Source organism: Eurosta solidaginis, chromosome 1, assembly GCF_040869045.1.
Source record: "Eurosta solidaginis isolate ZX-2024a chromosome 1, ASM4086904v1, whole genome shotgun sequence".
NCBI classification, from domain to species: domain Eukaryota; kingdom Metazoa; phylum Arthropoda; class Insecta; order Diptera; family Tephritidae; genus Eurosta; species Eurosta solidaginis.
In genome coordinates, this window is record NC_090319.1 from 115844841 (window position 1) to 115865513 (window position 20673).

At 39.6% G+C, this 20673-nt stretch overlaps 1 protein-coding gene, 1 long non-coding RNA gene and 1 pseudogene across 5 annotated transcripts; 2 read left to right on the forward strand and 1 right to left on the reverse strand.

The window, feature by feature from the left end:
* Window positions 1-3936: 3936 nt before the first annotated feature.
* LOC137236754 (uncharacterized) lies at window positions 3937-7184 on the forward strand. Of its 2 annotated transcripts, none has more exons than XR_010948619.1 (3): window positions 3937-4044; window positions 4106-4892; window positions 4969-7184. It is a non-coding gene; the product is annotated as an uncharacterized lncRNA (long non-coding RNA). The 2 variants fall into 2 exon arrangements; XR_010948620.1 differs by having other exon boundaries at window positions 4109-4892.
* Window positions 7185-10793: 3609 nt separating this feature from the next.
* LOC137236749 (T-complex protein 1 subunit eta-like) lies at window positions 10794-12452 on the reverse strand. 3 transcript variants are annotated; one of them, XM_067759730.1, is made up of 3 exons: window positions 11574-12429; window positions 11397-11530; window positions 10794-11312 (listed from the first exon to the last, which is right to left on the reverse strand). In XM_067759730.1, exons 1-2 carry the CDS (start codon window positions 11737-11739, stop codon window positions 11439-11441), a joined length of 258 nt encoding a protein of 85 aa, XP_067615831.1. In that variant the 5' UTR covers window positions 11740-12429; the 3' UTR covers window positions 10794-11312; window positions 11397-11438. The 3 variants fall into 3 exon arrangements, 1 of the variants encoding a protein (XP_067615831.1); XR_010948613.1 differs by having other exon boundaries at window positions 10794-11530; window positions 11605-12452; XR_010948612.1 differs by having other exon boundaries at window positions 10794-11514; window positions 11574-12452.
* Window positions 12453-16475: 4023 nt separating this feature from the next.
* Window positions 16476-17750, forward strand: LOC137236745 (LIM domain-containing protein jub-like; annotated as a pseudogene).
* Window positions 17751-20673: the final 2923 nt, after the last annotated feature.

The window sequence follows — 20673 nt, forward strand, 5'->3', positions numbered from 1 at the left end:
TCTGATAATGTTCGAATCGCTAAGCTGTCGAATAAATAACTCCAATATTCAGTATTGCAAACTGGTTTTATTTAGATTACTTTGGGAGTACTTCACAACTAATCGCGTGTTTAAATCAAACTGATTACTGATTCCTCAGCTTGCGCTGCTTTTATAATCTCGGTTTTCTCGTTCACCTATTTCTCTTAAGATCTAGTCATTTCGCGAACAGTTGTATCTCATGCTTGGTTACCAGCTATATACATGTTTATTTGTAGTTTATGATACTAGCCATATGCATGTGTATGTGTATCAACTTCTGCTCTTAGCTGATGACTACATATGTGTATGTGAGATATTCTTCTTCGCCTTCTGTGTAAGTTTTCCTGCTTACTGTTTTTGTTGTTGTGATTATTCACTAACAGCATAGTGATGCTAATATTCGCCACAATACTTAACCACTCAGCCATATGAATGTCTCGCTGTTCGCTTTGCAATTGGTCTCTAAGTATTGCCTTTTTGCAAAGCGAATTCTAAAATCAAAATTCTGAAGTCAAAATTCCGGAATCAAAATTCTGGGTCGACAAAATTCTGGAAGTCAAAATTCCGGAATCATGGCATGGCGTAGCCGGTGTTGGATCGGCTAAGGGTTATTTTTTTTAAGTGCGGCCGAAGGCCGCTTACGCAGAAGGGTGTACTACGCAGAAGGACATCACCGTGCCGGTAGCCACGGTTATACCACACACCCGGACTTGGCATGGCGTAGCCCAGGGTTATTTTTTATAAGCGCGGCCGAAGGCCGCCTATGCAGAAAGGTGTTCTACGCAGAATTACTGTGCATGGCGCAGCCGGTGTTGGATCGGCTTTTTCCAGAATATTGACTTCCATAATATTGATTTCCGGTGTTTCGACTTCCGGAATTATGAATGCAGAATTTCCAAAAAATCAGAATGTTGACCCCAATCCGTCAAAGGCAGGAAACTTGCCGTTTCAACAGGGGTAGACCATAAGGAAAGGGGTCTTAGAGGCGTTAGTTCCACATTACAATTGAAGAGATGGTTGGTGTCATGTGGGGACACGTTGCAAGCGGGGCATACATTTTGTATGTCGGGGTTGATTCTGGATAGGTAAGAGTTTAACTTGTTACAGTATCCAGAACGAAGTTGAGCAAGGGTGACACACATTTCCCTGGGGAGTATGCGTTCCTCTTCCGCAAGTTTTGGATAATTTTCGTTAAGCACTGGATTCACCGGGCAATTCCCGGCATAAAGGTCCGACGCCTGTTTACGGAGTTCACCAAGGACCTGCTTGTGTTTTTTCACTTCATACGGCTGGGTTCTCAGGTGCCGTATTTCCTCAAAATGCTTACGGTGATGACTCCTTAAGCCCCTAGGCGGTACTGGTTCATCAATCAGATGCCTGTTGGGATGCCCAGGTTTCTGGGTATTCAACAGGAACTGTTTGGTCAGCATCTCATTTCTCTCCCTGATGGGGAGTATTCTCGCCTCATTATGCAGATGGTGTTCTGGGGACATAAGAAGACAGCCCGTGGCGATTCTGAGAGCAGTATTTTGGCAGGCCTGTAGTTTCTTCCAGTGGGTGATTTTTAGGCTTGGCGACCATATGGGTGACGCGTAATCGGCTGGCTAATTGCTTTGTATGTAGTCATGAGCGTTTCTTTATCTTTTCCCCAAGTACTGCCAGCGAGGGATTTGAGGATTTTGTTACGGCTCTGAATTCTCGGAACAATTGCGGCTGCGTGCTCACCAAAATGTAGACCCTGATCAAACGTCACACCCAAGATTTTGGGGTGTAGGACAGTCGGTAGCGTAGTGCCATCGACGTGGATGTTCAAAATGGTCGACATTTGGGGCGTCCATGTTGTAAATAAGGTCGCGGAAGATTTAGTCGGTGATAATGCCAGGTTTAGCGAGGCGAAAAAACTGGAGAGATCAGGGAGGTAGCCGTTTATTTTATTGCATAGCGCATCGATCTTTGGGCCTGGGCCTGTGGCCATTATTGTGCAGTCATCGGCGTAGGAAACGATTGTGACTCCTTCCGGTGGTGAAGGTAGCTTAGATATGTAGAAATTAAACAAAAGTGGGGATAGGACACCACCCTGTGGCACCCCTTGTTTAATTCTCCTTGGTTTTGATGCTTCGTTTCTAAATTGCACCGATGCCTGCCGACCACCCAGATAATTTGCGGTCCACCTTTTAAGACATGTGGGAAGGGTAGACCCTTCCAGGTCCTGCAGTAACGAGCCATGGTTGACCGTATCGAAAGCTTTTGATAGGTCTAGCGCTACGAGTACTGTTCTATGGTGGGGGTATTGATTTAAACCGCAATTTATCTGGGTGCTAATGGCATTTAGCGCGGTGGTAGTGCTATGGAGTTTTCTGAAGCCATGCTGATGAGGGGCTGGCTGCAAATTTGCTTGGAAATAAGGGAGCAAAATGGCTTCAAGCGTCTTTGCCACTGGCGATAGGAGAGATATCGGGCGATACGACTCACCTATGTTAGCTGGTTTCCCAGGCTTTAGTAGCAGGACCACCTTGGCCATTTTCCATTTCTCAGGTATGACAAAGGTGGAAAGAGACAGATTGAAGACACTTTTCACTAGTATAAAGTATTAGTGTTGGAGATTTCGAGTTCAATACTAAGCTCCCGAGAAACTAGCCGATGAAGAAGTGAAATTCAGAAACATGTCCTAGTAAACATTGCCGTTTGTAAACTTTGCAATTTTTCTCTAATATTAATAACAAAAACAATTGTATAAATCAATACAAATGTAAATATATTTAGTTCGACGGCGGTGAAAGCGGAAAGTAAATATTGTAACGAATTTACTTGCAAATCCTCTTATTTGCCTTTTTGCTAAGTTCGTATCACTAAACTGTTGAATAAATAACTCCAATATTGAATAATGGAAAAATGGCCTTTATTAAAGTACTTCACAATAACACTTATACTTTGCAATTAGCTGGCTTAATAACCAAACTGATATCTTAAATGAAACTGACTTTCAAAATAATACTGCTATTGCTCGCTAGATATCGTCCTAATCGAACTGCTTGACAACTCAAATCAAACTGAATTACTTCTTACTCGCTTGCCCCGCTTTTATAGTTTACGCTGCATACTTCTAGGCTCTTCGATTTACAGAACTTACTAGTTGTTTCGGCTACAAAATCGCCAGCCACAACTACGTGCATAAATTATTGCTCTCTCTTGTGACAACTCAGATAAGATATATGCACGTGTTTGTGCATTGCCGCTCCGCTGCTCGTATACGTACATATGTGTAGACGCAATTATTTATTCGTTTATGTAGATACATAAAGATTGAATTATTGGTGTGAATGTTTGTAGTTTGCGCACATAGGCATATAAGTAAATGTATCTGTGTGTGACATCTCTCTGGGCTGCCTTATATATGTGTATACTTGATTTAATTATTAACGTAAATACTGCTTGGCATGACCTTAGCATCGCCTTAGTGATGGGATAATTTAGTGATGCTAATATCCGTGACAATATTATTTCACATTCAAAAGTTATCACTAAAACCAGTTTTTGTAAATATTAAGACCCGATCAAACAGTCAAAACCTGGAACGTCAGACATGTAAGATAAGCCCTATCCACTGCATGATGTTAACTATTATGTCCTAGGTCCGATTTTCTCAAATTTCAAAAGAAGCTTTGGTATTCACTCAGTCAGTTTAATGCGTTAAAATATTTGACTAACTAATTTAATTAAAATGTAAATTTTACCTTGACTTGTTTATATTTAACTCTTACTAGTCGTATTATTCTAAAATACGTTTAAAGCATGGTACAATTACCAGGTAGAAGCATAAGTGAAAATGCAACCCTCCTGTGTATTTTGTTGTTGCCGATGGAACATAAACTGTCAATCGGTCTTTCAATTTGTCTGTCAAAAGTGATGGAAGAGGAAAAATGTCACATATAATTTTCGTCAACAAAGCCAAAACAAAAAAAAGAAAAAAGTTGGTATGCTGATGAAGATGGAGGAAAAACGCATTTTTAACAGAAAAGAAAGGTAATTGGCTAATTTCTAAATGATATTTATTTAATTTACTGTATTATTTATTTCCATATAGCAGCTGAATCATTTCTTCAACGTTTGCAGCACATCAACTCTTTTAATTCTATACGACAGCATCACATTGATAATACGCGTCCAAAAATATCGAGAGAGGTGTTAAAAGACGCGTATTGACCTCGGCAACAATAATCCGAAGGCGGTGGTTAAATATTTTGTGTCTGTCAAGAGATTCTTTCAAAAGAAATTAAAAATTTTCAATTGAAAATTTTCATGTGGTTATTGCAAATTTGATGATGTGTTACCCACAAAAAAAAATTGTGAACATAAGTGTTTTGCGGGGATATAGTTTTGGTCTCCAAATCGGTGTTGGACCCACCCAGGGTAAGTATTTACAAGCGCGGCCGAAGGCCGCCAATTCAGAAAGGTGTTATGCGCAAAAATAATATGGATCACACCCCGGTTTCGAAGCACTCCGGGGTCATTTTTCGTTTTTTTGGGAATGTCTTTTGAACGAGCTAAAGTTTTTCTTTTCCGCCTTCGACTATTGTTATTGGATTTGGTGCTGCATGTGATGTTGCCCTCAAAGAAATGGAATATGATAAGAAATATATAAATTTTCTTTCGAAATGTTTATATGATCACATCACTTCAAGATTATCACATGGTACATGTAATGATGATCCAGAGCAAACGTATAGTGGTTTATTAAATTTATCATTACTGATGGCCTTAAAGGATGTGGCATTGTCTAGTGTCTCAGCATGTACTTCAGCATCATTGGAACCTTTGTAGGTACTATGTGCGATTGGAACTGATGAGGATTTGGCACATAGATCAATAAGGTATACGAGCTTACCGTACTGAATTGTGTAGTTAATTTGAAAGTAATTTATTGTTAAATTTTCAACATCAACATAGTCCAGCGAATTAAAACGCAGCGGCTGCGCTGGCTAGGCCATGTTATGCGAATGAAAGATGATGCTCAGGCCAAGAAAGTCGGAACCCGCCTATGGAAGCAGAGGTAGAGGGCGGACCCCACTCCGTTGGAAGGACCAGGTGGAAAACGATATAAACTCCCTTGGTGTGACCAATTGGCGCCGGTTGGCGGAGCGAAGGAGCGACTGGCGCGCCTTGTTGGACGGCCATAACCGTTTAGACGGTTAAGCGCCAAATAAGTAAGTAATTGTTTATCAATTTTTTTCTCTTTGTTGACTAGTGGTGGCCCTGATAAGGACCGTTTTTCGTATATTTGTATAGCATATTTTTGCTTTGTAAACTAATGGTATTCTTTGTAAACTAACCCAGACTATAAGGGCGCAGGCCTCAAAATGGAGCAAATTAAGCCATTTTGGGGAAGCCGAACGCCACAAGGTTTTTTCCAATTTTTTTCTCTTCCTTGATCTTGCGGGGTAATTCGTTACTTTAGCTCACAACTGCAAAAACTCGTCCAGAAATATCGGGAGAGGTGTCAAAAGATGCGTTTTGGACTCAGGACGACGAATCCGAAAGCGAAACTTAAAAATTTTATTTCTGTCAAAAAATATTCCCGAAAAACTGAAAAATGGCCCGGAGCGCGCCGAAACCGCGAATACATAGTATTTTTGCCCAGAACACCTTTCTGCATTGACGGCCTTCGGTCGCGCTTATAAGAAATTACCTGGGAGACCAAATCTATATCCGCGCAAAACACGTTAACCCAGTTTTTTTTTTGTGGGTACGCAAACCTTCAAAATTATACAACCACATGAAAATATTCAATTTTGTTTGTTTAATATAACTGGAAAGGAATAAAATTTTCAATTTCCGTTTTCGGTTCGTGGTCCTGGGTCCAAAGCGCGTGTTTTGACACCTCTCCCGATATTTTAGAAGTTGTGAGCTAAAGTAAAAAATTACCTCTTGCGGGACTGTGAAAAGCTTCACACCCGCTTTCTCGCTTCTAACGTTGCACAAATAACACTTTCCAATTTTTTATTACACAGAAAGCATAAGAATATTCCTTTTTTTTACAAAAATTTGCAAAACATTTAAAAAACTACGTAGTAATAAATTTTCACAATAAAAGTAAATAAACAAAAAATGTAAACATAAACAAAGTTTGACATTTTATAACAACTTCGAATGAAAAAACTTGTAAATGCAACTCTGATGCTTTTACCTGGTAATTGTACCATGGTTTAAAGAAATTAATATTTTTCGGCAATCATTTCCCATGTTCAGATCTATTAATTTTTGTTTGGAGTGGAATCAATGACAAATGTTATAAAAATGTGCATTTTGACAGCGCTCTCTCGAAATAAAGAGCATTGTGTACAATACCAAATGTGTCAACTACCCTACAAGGCGGAGGTAACTATCCTGCAAAAACGCTCCACGTCATTTGACTAGTCAATTTACGGTCATTGTGACTTTCTGCAGCGGTTATATTCATAGTCACGTTTGCATGAGCGTGATGAACTTTTGTGACGAAATTTTCCGTATCGTTCCTATTAATGTGATCGTGCATTTCGCTCCCACTTATAGGATGTGAGCATAACACTGCTCTGCTCACACACGTCACAATGCGCGTCAAAAGGCGGTCAAACTTTCGGTTTTTCCTCTACATAACCGCCATATAACTTGAATTTTACCTGCCGATTTACTTTACCTGTAGCAGCCACGAGAATAAAATATGAACCAAAAAAATTTTATTTTCAATATTTATTTTTAATTATAATAACCAAACATAACATATAATATAAACATTTATTTAAAACATATCATTAGATTTGTCAATTTTTGCCAAATAAAGAATATATGAGGCGCCTAGATGCAAAACCAGATATTTAAAAATTTTAAAATAATATTTAACGACAATATTGCATCGCCTAGCAACATTCTAAAAACCCGTGTTGAAAATTCATAACAATTTACAAAATTTCGGCTTTTTGTGCTTTTCTAAGTTTTACATATCATGGATTCATCTGGTTTTGCATCTTGGAGCCTCATATATTCATGAAATTGCAACTTAAATTAATACATTTAATATAAAAAGGAAGTAAGTACTTTAATAATAACATAAAAATATATTAATTGCTTTGAGCTATATTGCTGCTGCAGCTAACTTTACATTTGGACAATTCAGAAGTGTGTTATATTCATGTATAATTTGAGTTGTTTACATGGTTTCGAATACAAAATTTGATTATGTGAATCAATTTAAGTCTACAACTTAAAGCTAAGTAGAAATTCAGATTAGATTTACACTTGTTTTCAAATCAAGAATAATATTCAAAGGTGTCGTGGAATCGGATTGCTGCCGTAATTGAATTTGAAAGTAATAAAGTAAAATATGAATTAAAAAATGTAGGACTAGTAATTGAGTCAGACTTATTATTGTTCTAAATCTAATCATTCAGGCAATAATTCTGAAACCCTAGCAGGAGTATTGATTGGTTTCAAATCTAATTCCAACAGCAATCGTATCACGACATACCTTATTAGATATGTACATGAAATTGTAACTTAAATTAATACAGTTGATAAAAAAGAAAAGTAAGAATTTTAATAATAAATAAACTCGCCTTATTGGTTTTTATTTTCCAATTGAAATCTTTTCCAAGCGAACAGAAAATAATTTTAAGCTTCAGAAAAAACTCCAATTATTTAAATAATCTACAACTTAAAGCTTAGTAGAAATTCAGATAAGGTTTACTCTTTTTTCAGATCAAGAATATTCAAAGGTGTCGTGGAATCCGATTGCTGTCGTAATTGATGAACTTAAAAATGTACGAATTGTAATTGAGTCAGACTTATTATTGTTCTAAATCTAATTATTCAAGCAATAATTCTGCAACCCTTAGCAGGAGTATTGATTGGTTTCAAATCTAATTCCGATAGCAATCGTATCACGTCCCTTATTATATATGTACATGATATTGCAACTTAAATTAACACAATTGATATAAAGAAAAGTAATTACTTTAATAATAACATAAACTCTCTTAATTGGTTTTTATTTTCCAATTGAAATCATTTCTAACCGAGCAGAAAATAATTTTAAGCCTTAGAAAAAACTCCAATTATTTGAATAATCTACAACTTAAAGCTTAGTAGAAATTCAGATTAGGTTTACTCTTTTTTCAGATCAAGAATATTCAAAGGTGTCATGGAATCCGATTGCTGTCGTAATTGATGAACTTAAAAATGTACGACTTGTAATTAAGTCAGACTTATTATTGTTCTAAATCTAATTATTCAAGCAATAATTCTGCAATCCTCAGCAGGAGTATTGATTGGTTTCAAATCTAATTCCGACAGCAATCGTATCACATCCCTTATTGTATTATTGTACAACGCTTGGGAGCAGTGGTGGACCCAAAAGAAGAGGAGATCGAGCGCTTGGCATGGGCTCATGAGGCGGTAGAAGTAGGTCGAAGGCAGTTCAAAAGGTTTGCTGCGAGAAACCCTCGGTTCTGCAACCGGTATGAGGAGGAAGAAGCGTCGAATGGCAGAATGAAAAGGCAACGTTCGGCGGAAGGCGACAAGCCTGCTTTCAAGAGGCAGAAAGGGCCCAGTCCCAGAGCCGCGACACAGGGCAGTCCCATAGACAAGACAAGTAGGCACAAAGCTGTAAGACAGATGGGCCCCAATAGCGAGGTAGCAACTACCTCGAAGGCTGCGAGTCAGAGGGAAGTTCCAACTATGGAAGTAGGAGATAAGCCAAAGGAAGATAACGCTAAGACTCCGACTTTCTCGGAGGTGCTAAAGGGAGCTAAGACTCCGGCTTTCTCGGAGGTGCCAAAAGGAAATAACACTAAGACGCCGGCTTTTCCCGAGAAGATGAGGGATGTGGCAAAGCAGTCACTGACTGTGGCGCTTGTTGATCGTAGCAGTCCTTTCGAATAGATGACTAGTTAAAGTTGGAGATCTGTAGAAAGGAGCTTATTAGCTTAATGCTTAAGATGATGCGGGAATAACCAAGTAAGCTCCTTCCAACCTTTGATTCGGGGGATGGTATAATGGTATGAAGATGATAGCGTGCGACAACATCGCGAGCTTGCGGTGGCTGGAGGAAGTGGTTCCAAACCTCCAAAGGCAGAGCACGAACGCGCGTTTTGAGATGGTGGATAAAGCGCAAATCCCCAAGGTACCAAAAGTTAAGGTATGGATACCATGCGTGACGAAGTCGGAGGATACACTGCGACTTTTGCAGAATCAGAATCCGAACATACCGACACAGGATTGGAAGGTACTTACTGTATCTCGGCCTACGGAGGAAGGTCAGTTATACATCTTCGAAATAAACAAGCAGGCGGAGGATATATTGTACGCGCAGCTTGGAAAAATGTCCTTAGGTACAGGCAAAATGCATATGCGACTCAGGAAAAGAAGTCGCTGGTATTAAAGTCCTAACACGCTGGACGTGGGCGAAGTCGAAAAGGACCTCAAAAGCCTAAGGGAAAAAATACAGGTGGAGGTAGCCCACGTCACCCCGAATGTGTTAGAAGGCCACCAACAGCCAGATGGTGCTGTGAGTCGCACAGAGGAACACCCGGCACAACAGGTACAAGAGGCTGAAGGGGGCTTCGAACACTCTAAACCAAAAGGGCTAGGGGAAGACGACGACGTCACGATGAAGGTGCTGGAGGGGGACAAGCAGCCCATTGGTACTGCGAGTCCTACAGATAAACCTCCAAAATAGTAAAGTGGCGTCGAGCGAACTCCTCCTCCTAACGCGCTGATCCAGGAGCCGGAGCTTCCATCGGGGGGAAAGGTTTCTGGACTTAGCGCGCGCGGATTTGGCGTTTCCTATGCGCAAACGGAAGGACGGGTGCGAGCTGTAGTAATGGTAAGGAAACAGTTGCATTCATATATGCTGCCTAATTACACTAATGAGGACCTCGTAGTGGTGGTGAAATCGCCGGGCTCAGATGGTACATGTCCGGCCATGCGACAAGTTTCAAGTAGGGCGGTCGTGGGATGGCTTAAAATAATATTCGATGGGTGCATAAACTGAATCATGTACCGCACTCTTGGAGAACTGCTCGTGCAGCTTTCCTACCAAAGGCGGGGAAGATAGGTCACGTGTATCCCAGAGATTATATACCCAATAGCTTAACATCATTTCTGCTCAAACCCTTTGAGAGGCTGATAGATGTGTACATAAAATCCAACGTGGATGAAAAGCTGCTCTCCACAACACAACAGGCTTACACCAAAGGCAAGTCAAGAGACACCGCATTGCATAGGGTGGTAATTAGCATAGAAAAAGCCTTGGAATATAAGGAATATGCTCTAGAAGTCTTCTTAAGCATTGCCGGGGCTTTCTAAATGGGCGATTATTGATGGTCTTAATTATGTTAAAGTACATCCAGCCTTACCCAGATGGATCGACTACATCGCAATGGGGATTGTACGCGGCGACGAAATTAGTGGACAGGGGCACTCCGCAGGGAGGGGTGCTATCACCTCTGCTGTGGACGCTGGTCATTAACCAACTGCTTAGGGGATTCTACGAGGGACCAGAAAAACTTACGGTTTACGCAGATGACGTTGCATGTGGTCTTGTTTACAAAGAGCTACAAGGTCCCTAATTGGACCAGGCCTAAGTTAGGAGGGTCGACCCTACGGGAGAAACCTTGCACAAAATATCTAGGAATGATCCTAGACAGTAAGCTGTCATGGAAGCTCAACGTGGAGGAGAGGGTGAGGAAGGCTTCAACGGCACTTTATGCATGTAAAAGAATGCAAAAGAACCGGCATATACTATCAGAAGGAACTCAATGACGATGCCTCAAAACTAGCAACCAAAAGCAATAATTATCATTTCACTGACACAAATTTTATAGTTTTTTTTTCAGGATTTGGACACAATGTTGTTGTTGTTTTTGTAGCGATAAGGTTGCCCCCCGAAGGCTTTGGGGAGTGTTATCGATGTGATGGTCCTTTAGCCGGATACAGATCCGGTAAGCTCCGGTAACACAGCACCATTAAAGTGCCAGCCCGACCATCTCGGGAACGATTTATGTGGCCACATTAAACCTTCAGGCACAATCTTGGACACAATCTTTTCATTATATTACTTAACAATTTAAAGGCTTCATTCTGTATTGCGAACGATAGCTCAGACGAACGATTCGCCTCCAAACGATTTCGTCTAGCTGTGGTATTCTCTATCATTTTCGTTCGGTCTTTACCTTTCTGACTAACAGGAAGGCAAAAGTAATTTTCAAGTGATAAGTTGCCATTGTTTAACATAGTGCAAATACACTAGCGATTCGTCTCTGATCCGCATCGAAAGTTCGTTTCGTAATAGAGAATGAGACCCTAAGATTAGAATTTCTTTTTCAATTTGTATTTTAACTTACCAGCAACAACAGAATCATGTTTAATTGTACGCCGCACAAGCATTATAGCATCATGTAACGAAGCTCAGTTTCTTCCAAAAATTGTTCAACACTGCCACGTAAAATCAATGTACTTGTTCTAGCATTAACGCAACCTTTAAATAATTATAAACTATAAAAATGAAATCAATGTCAAACCTTGGAAAATGTTGAAACGTTCACCACCAACCTGACGTTCTTCAAAGTAATCACATTGACCCAAAACACTTGAATTAATATCATTAGCTGTAGTCATAACAGCACCACCACAAGCTTTCATTCTACGTTTCCAATCTTCTTCTGGTACATGAACAGCACAGAACATATCACGATCTGCAAAATACTGTGTAGCAACATCACCAATTGGTAATTTAGAAAACACAACATTGGCGCCTTACTTTGCTAGTTTATTCTACAGAATACGCCATTCAGCATCAACAATTTTCTGATACTCTTGGATATTGGAGGACATTGCTGTGGCAGATCATTTTTCCAATATATCACTTTGTTGCTCCTTTGATTGGTGCCTCGACATGTCCAGGCATGTCATATTTTAGCATGCATAATTGTAATGTGTTTTGCGGGGCAGTGTGAACCCGGGGAAGTCGGGCGTGTGCGTTGCAAATGAAAGAAAATAAATACCGAATTAGTAAATCGTAACCACAAGTTTGTTTACAAAATATAAGTTTATTGAAAATGTATAAAGGACGTAGCAATTGCAAAGAAATTAATCGAACTACAAATGCACTTAACACGTTCAAATTTATGCAAGGGATTACTTGCAAATCGCAAGTTGAAAATTAAAAATTACGTGACAATGGCAAGGAGTTAAATTATACAAAATAAATTCCCTTGGCAGTTCACAATTTAAAGTTTAAGGTATACACTCGAAATAATTAGTAAACTCACCTGGGGCTAGCTGCTGGCTCTTGAACGTTCCAAATTAGAAAGAAAGATTTAAAAACGAAAAAGGTCCGCACTTCCCGACCTTTCCCGCTACCCCATACTTCCCTCGAAGAACGACGGTGCACCTCGAAAGACGTGCGGTATTGTTACGCTCCAGGTGTAGATCCTTGCACAGATTGGCATCGATAATGCTGGTGAGAGCGCAGGCATCTAACAGGGCACGGACCAGGTGTAAACGGCCTCCTGCCTCAATTCGGACTATGGCTGTCGGCGCGATGGAGATCAATGCTCGAGTTATAGTCGGTGCCGCTGAATTGTCCCGGAGTCTACCACTCCTGAAGCCAGTGGGGGTTTGTTGTTGCCTCACGAGAGCTCGATGGTTGTTGCGCATCTTATTAGGGGCCGCCCTACCAGTGAACTGTCGTGACGAGCGGGACGGACGCGGTTCCGCGTCGTCACGGTGGTTACCAGTAAGGCGGTGCGATGGGCAGAAAGGACGTGTCTCCGCGCCATCCCCGATTTGTAAACGCGCGAAAGCGCCGTGCATAGGCGAGCGGTTCTCGGGTCTCTCATGACGTAATGGGGGCCGGAGTCGCGGCGTTTCTAAGCTGCCCGATTGGGCTACCTCTGCTGCATTGGCCAGCCTCTCTTCTTCCTCGACTTGCTGGGCCCATGATTTAGTTTGCTCCGTGACATGGATGGAGAGGACCCCGTCCGAGCTCGCATCGCCGTGTGATGTGGTTCACTGCAACGTCGGCATCGGTCTTGGCTGGGGCAGATTTCCAGGCGGTGGAACGGGGATAGGCAGTTGGGACAATAGCGGTGGATGAGTATTGCACGTAGTCGCTCCTCAGTCGACATACCACGGTAAATTGGGCACAATCGCACTCCGTGCGGTTTGGTGCACAGACGGCAAGCGATGGTGAACGCATTTGGGCGTGCCTCGGTTTTGGAGCGTTTGAATGCAAATCCAGGCATGTCTCGAAATGGTAGCGTTTAGTAATATCGCTGCATAGGTTGGTTGGGTGGCTAATTGCCGGAGACCCGGGGTCGATTCTGGCTGACCTATTGGTTGGCGTACTCGGGATAAGGGTTCATTTGGGATGAATAATCTGGTTAGGTTATTCTGCCGAGGTAGTGACGTGTAGTGGTTGAACCCACTGTTAGGTTTAGTAAACTTTGATTGACATACGCCTAAAATGACCTTTCGTTTTGAAAATAGTTTCATCAGAATGAAATTGCTGATACTGAAAGCCACCAATAGTAAGATTAAGAATTATTAAATATAGACTTAGGGCAAACTATATTTTTTGGTGTTTGCCTAAGGCAGGCATACGCGACAATATACGGTATATCACGGTAAACTCGTGTGTTGTCACGGCAATCTATATTTTTTGGTGTTTGCCTAAGGCAGGCACGCGACAATATACGGTATATCACGGTAAACTCGTGTGTTGTCACGGCTACTTGTAATTGCCCTACAAAAGTTGGTCACAAAACTTACCCACGCCCATGCAAATGTGACTATGAATATAACCTATGAATGACTGTAAAATGACTAGTCAAATGCCGTCGTGCAGACAAAATGTATGACAGATGTAAAGAGGCCTTTATTCGCCGTCTGGGAACACTCTTTGTGTTGATTTGGGCCATGTTGTGTGAGAATCACAAATTGTGGTGTGTTTGTTGATTTCAACACAACCCTGGCAAGGATAGCCTACACTATCGAGTGTGGTAACTTGTAGAGCTGTCAGCTGATAACTCTTCCACTCACTGGAATGAGGCAGTTGTGCGGTGCTGCCCATTGCAGTGTAATGCTACATAATGGTCATGTCATGAAAGTATTTAGGGAAAGCTCGCGTCTGAGGTCTGCCGCGACATAAATTTTATAGTATTCTCTAAACTTTTAATTTCTCCCTTGTTTGTAGTGTCTAAAGCATGTATAACACTACTTTGTTCTTGCTTGGATTCCAAGCTAAAAGGACTGACGAAACTTTAAAACCCCAAAACAATTGCTCTCATGAAGGCGATGGCACTATTCCCCCAAAGTTCGTGAGTTAGACCTGTTTTTGTTTAAGTTTTACCTTTTATTTTGCATTAACATCTTGAATCAGTAAAAACGATGCAAAGTGTAGGGTTTTCTACTTGAGTTAAATATACTTTATTTTTGTAAATTATTTTTGAATTATTTTATTTTGTATATTATTTCAAAATGAAAATTTTATTGATAGTTATTTTAAAAATTAAAAATGTAAATACATTTAAATTAAGTAATAAACAAAGATTTATTAAAATATATAGTTATTACTATATATATTGGCGATCCTACCAACGATCCTCTACCAAATCTGAAATATCAAACTCAAATCTTCAACCTCCAACTTTATATCATTAACCACTAAGATCCGAAAACAGTTGCCTTCAACCAGATTGAGAATTTTTCTATTGCAAATAATATTTATGTGAAATCATAACAAAATTGTTTTAGAAAAGATGTTGCTACGCACCGAGGCTTGCCATAATATTGGCATTCTGGGAGCGGCGCTGAACAAGGTCTCAGATCCCATCACACAAGCTATTGGATTGCAGCCAACAAAATTTATTTGCTTGCTATTTATAACTTAACAAGCGTTAAACAATTTATTTCTTTACAAAAACAAGATCTATTTGATAAAAATTAAAAATAAATTTAATTGTAAAACAAAAAAAATACTATAAATCCTATAAAATTCCTAAATCTTTCGTGAAATCTTCATACAAGTATAAAAATAAAAATAGTTTACTTATTAAATTGTTCTCAATTATAATAGCATTAAGTATATTTTAATTTTGTACACGCCTTCTCCAGTTTTTAATATCTGTAGTTTATACATATAAGAAATTCAAAAAAAATAGGACATACAAATTTAAAATAAAACAATAACCCCAAACCACTTCAGAGCAAAGAAATAACTTTAAACTTTAGAGGTCAAACATATTTCCACAATTTTAAAAAATCTCTAAAGATTTCTTAAGTTAAATTTTAACAACAAAACTCAAGAATATAACCATTAACATGACACGAATCAATAACAATGTCACATCACTCGCAAACTAATAAAGGAATCAACTTTTTATTCCTTATCAATAACTTGGACCTACATTATGCAGAGTACAATTATATATTGAACATATATTCTGCATAATACAAGTTTTTAATTTTTGAGTAATTGTGCACACAAAGTTGCCATCTACTATTATTCAACCTCATTCTAGGTTCTTCAATCACATCGTGATAAATAACATTATTTGGCAAACAACATAGCAATAACACAATCAAATATTAATACAATAAGTAAACAATAACAACACCTAAAAATAAGCTATCAAGTACATCGAATCATCAAAAGATTGGGTACTTACATCAATACCAACATAAACTTTTAACGCAATTAACACAAAATTCAAATTTTTTTTTCAAACTACAACAAAAAATTCTTACAGTAACCAATATACACTGTAAATTAACAATAAAAAAATAAATTTTTCGTTTCACTGGAGGGGGAGTAAATGTAGGGTTTTCTACTTGAGTTAAATATACTTTATTTTTGTAAATTATTTTTGAATTATTTTATTTTGTATATTATTTCAAAATGAAAATTTTATTGATAGTTATTTTAAAAATTAAAAATGTAAAGACATTTAAATTAAGTAATAAACAAAGATTTATTAAAATATATAGTTATTACTATACAAAGAACACGTGAAAATTATTTTGGTCTCGAGTGGTTCACTCTCTTCACAAGAAGGTTGACTTTGATAGTGTTCTAATGTACCAAAATTTCAGACTAAAAACAAAATTTTTATTTCAGACTAAAAACAAAATTTTTATTTGTCAGAAGAAACCTATCGAAATACGAACTGACTCGTTTGTTTTCAATGGACTAGGCTGTATTTTTCGTGTTTCGTATTTCGTTAGTTTTTTTTTGTTCGGGTACTAACACTCGAGTTGGTTGGATCCTACGGATCCGACTTGTGATCCCATGGGGTCGCGCGCAATGTGTTTACGGCGTAAGAAACGACGAACGCAAATGTCATTGAGTGGCAACCTTAATTCGTTCATTCATGGAAATGAGTATATAGACATTTTGAATGAATTTTCACTATCAAGAAAACTTGTGCTGGGTAAGTATACGAGTATCGTTCCATTTTTATAATATTATAAATTTTCTAATTTCTTATTCCTTTATTTCATTTCAGGTACAGAGCTACGAATTAATGACAATGTGGGTAATCTTTTAATGATCGCACTTATGTAGATAGTTCATCTAGATAGTAGTTGTGCACACACTAAACATATTGTTGAGCAAAGCGAGGAACAGGGTGAATATTTTGGTATATGTCACACATGCGGTGATAAGGGCAAAGGTGCTGGTCAAGCTATGGGAAATTTATATCATACCAATTGTTTTATTTGTTGTTCTTGTGGACGTGCGCTGCGCGGCAAAGCGTTCTATAATGTACATGGGCGTGTTTATTGCGAGGAAGATTATATGTATTCCGGTTTTCAACAAACAGCAGAAAAATGTGCAATCTGTGGGCAATTGATAATGGAAATGATTCTCCAAGCAATGGGAATTGTAATGAATGTTTAGATGGTGTTCCTTTTACGGTTGATGTGGATCACAAGATTTATTGTGTAAACGATTATCATCGAATGTGCTCCGAAATGCGCTAGCTGTGGCAAAGGCATAACACCTGTCGAGGGCACTGATGAAACGGTGCGTGTAGTCTCAATGGATAAAGATTTTCATGTTGATTGTTATATATGCGAAGAGTGCGGCATGCAGCTTACTGATGAACCAGATAAACGTTGTTATCCATTAGATGGGCGCCTCTTATGTCGTTCATGTCATTTGCAACGTTTGGCCGTGCCAATCTTCGCCACATGTGCGACATCAAGAGCCGGTTTGTGCTTCATATCAGTATATGGGTTAGATCACTTTAGCTCAATATTGCACACACAATGTCAATATGAAACATACATTATTCTAAACTTTAAAATGTATGCAATCTTACTACAACTATATACAATATGCAAAGTATGAGAAAGATCAAAAATTAGTACGTAAGGTATAAAATTTAACGCACAATTTTTTTTTTACGATAAATGATAAAAAAAAGATGGAAACAGCAAAGCTTGGAAAAATAATGAAGCACTCGCAGAGCTGAACCGTGTGACTCAATAGTTACTGTGTATGCATTTGCGATATTTGTGAAAATTCTCAAATGTTACTGTATTATGAATAAACCTAATGTGTACTCTTTACATACATACATTATATGCACCCATATACATATGTTATATGCACTCATATACATATGTTTATAATTATTGTACAAGTGTAAATACGGTTCAGCGTTCAGTGGTTAGGGCAGGTGGTGCACAACTTGTGGGCAAAAAAATTATATGATCGTCTCAAGGAGTTCCTGAAAACATATGTGATTGGTCTCGTTGTGCTGGCCTCTAATAATGATAATGGTTTTGTGGCAGCATTGGATAAGGCTTGTGAGAAATTCATTAATTTGAACGAAATAACAGAGGCAAATAGTGCCAATAAATCGCCAGAGTTGCTTGCAAAATACGATGACTTGTTACTGAAGAAATCTTCTAAGAATCCCGAGGATAGAGAACTGGAAGATAATCTCAATCAAGTTATGGTAGTTTTTAAATATATTGAAGATGAAGATGTATTTCAGAAATTATTCCAAAATGCTTGGCAAGCGTCTGGTATATCATACATCTACATCAAATGATGCCGAAGCAATGATGATTTCAAAATTAAAACAAGCTTGTGGTTATGAAAATACAATCAAGCTGCAACGTATGTTCCATGATATAGGTCTCGCTCAAGATTTAAAATTTGAGCTTCAAACAACATTTGGCTAATGCAAGAATCCCACAAGAAATTGATTTTAGCATTGAAGTGTTGTCATCGGGCTATGGCTTTTTTTTTTGTGATGGCGCTTGCTTCAATGCAGCCTACCAGCAAAAGGATTTAGGCGCTCTACAAGGTAGGTTTTGCGAAAATCCATGGGCTAAAACCATAATGAATACAACATTTTCCTTTCTTCTTACTAGTTTGCTGACGCTTCGGCATACGGGTTCTGTCTACGTAAAGCGCGACAGCGATACCTTTGAGCACTTAATCACGTTTATATATCGGAAAAACGCTCATAACCGTTGACAATGTTGGTGGGATGTTGAACGCGGATTAATACGTCAATGGAAAAGGCGCTGTTGTAGATTGTGCGGCTCTTGTCAGGGGGGACAGAACCGATTTCTCCCTACAGCAAGCATATAGCCTGACAGGGAGACTCAGGGTGAGTATTAAATGAAAAATGTCTGGCTCCCAAACCACGAAACTTTATGCATGTAATCCAGAGCAATGATTTTCTTTGATTTTGGCCCACAAAAATTTTTCAAAGCTGAAAGAGGCAATTTATAGGTACGGTGCGAGAACGTTGGCTAACGGCTAACTCAATTTGATATGACTTTCATCCCGGTTAATATGCATGCGACACCGGGTTGAAACTTGTCATTAAATTCTTTAGCTCGACATAGCCACACATCGTCTCGCAGCGTTGCCCTTGTTATATGATTAGATACGATTGCTCACTAAAGAGAAGGTGAGTGTCTGCCCTTTTGATATGTATAGTGATCATATCGCTCACCACATCTTACCAGGTAACATGTTCGGTATATTATTTAATTTGTATTTAATTGTCTTTTCAATGCTGATAGCTCACCATTTAGGGGTAGCTACAGTGGATGAGAGGGGAGAGTGTGTTGGTCATGGTGGTGCTGAGTCCTTTTAGATTTGGGATTGTCTGCACCCGTGATGACTATTGTATAGATCCCTATTTGCATTAGGGGTTTTTGTGAGTTGCTAGTTTTGTTGGCCAATGACTCGATGAACATTGGCCCTTGCGTCAACAATGTGGTCTGAGACTGGAGAAAGAGTATCCTACCCCCCGTTTAATTGTAACACACTCTCAATGTACTTAGTACTTGTATGTACATCCGTTAACATTGTTAGTTCGAGAACTGAAAATAATGTTTCAGAATGCCAAACGACTCAGCATTTAGATAATTGAACTTTGAATTTCCCTACATAGGAATGCAGTTAGATTAATCTTTAGGACTAAATAATGAGTTGTCATACAAGTGACCAAACGAACTAGTCAAATTTATGTACCTTTGTGGTAAAAAAAACGAGAAGCAGTTTTCGCTCACTATTTGGAATCATTTTGGAAGCCCTTTGGTGGTTAAATTTTAATCTTTCATAAAAAGTCGCAAAGTGCTTTTTAAATTTCAATGTTTTTTAATCATTTTGGGTAATGATATTTGGTGTTCTGTGGCAGATAATGGATCTGCGTTAGGATTGTGTTGGCCTCGTTCGGGGTGAACGAGAGCTGGGTTGAGCGAGTTGTTGGCCTCGTTCGGGGTGAAGGAGAGCTGGGTTGGGGGGGTTGGTTATAACGAGTGGGAGTTACAAGTCACCCTCACCCTCACTGGAGGGTGTTAGTAGGACCAATTTCGTGATTGGTCTGGTGGTTTGTCCCCTTGCCGTATCCAGTTCGACGACTCGAACTCGGTTATCGGGGCCATAATGAAGGGTGGCTATCCGACCTAGTCTCCATTCGTTGGGGGGCAGATTATCCTCCTTAATGACGACTAGGTCTCCCTGTTTGAGGTTTGATTGTGGATGCTTCCACTTAACGCGCTTCTGCAATTCGGTGAGATACTCCGTTTTCCACCGTTTGCAGAAGGTTTGATGCAGCGCCTTGAGTTTTTCCCATCGATTGACGAGTGATGCGCGATTCTCGCTGACGTCGATCTCGGGTGGCGCTAGTAGGTGGCCCCCGACTAGGAAGTGCCCGGGGGTAAGTGGCTCCAGGTTGGACGGGTCATTTGAAGATGGGCTTAGGGGTCGGGAGTTGAGACAGGATTCAATCCTACACAGGAGCGTGCTAAACTTCTCGAGAGTAAATTTATGATCCGATGCGATCTTTTTGAAATGAGTTTAGAAACTCTTGACCCCCGCTTCCCACAGCCCGCCCATATGAGGAGCAGCTGCTGGTATGAAATGCCATGTCAGGGTTTGGTGGGCATATTTAGAGAGGGTTTGGTTGCGCGCATCAACGAGGAATGCCTTGACCTCTGAGCGGAGAGCCCTTGACGCGCCGACAAAGTTCGTTCCGTTGTCGGAATAGAGGTTTTTCGGGCATCCTCGTCTGGCGACAAACCGGCTAAATGCTGCGAGAAACGCGGCGGTGCTGAGGTCGCTAGTCGCCTCCACGTGTCCTATCG

Excerpts from the sequence above, each read along its gene's own strand:
- LOC137236749 (XM_067759730.1), bottom strand. The coding sequence starts at position 11,739 with ATGTTCTGTGCTGTTCATGTACCAGAAGAAGATTGGAAACGTAGAATG. Across the intron at positions 11,531-11,573 it reads ACGTTTCAACATTTTCCAAG|GTTGCGTTAATGCTAGAACA; the intron begins GTTTGACATTGA and ends AATTATTTAAAG.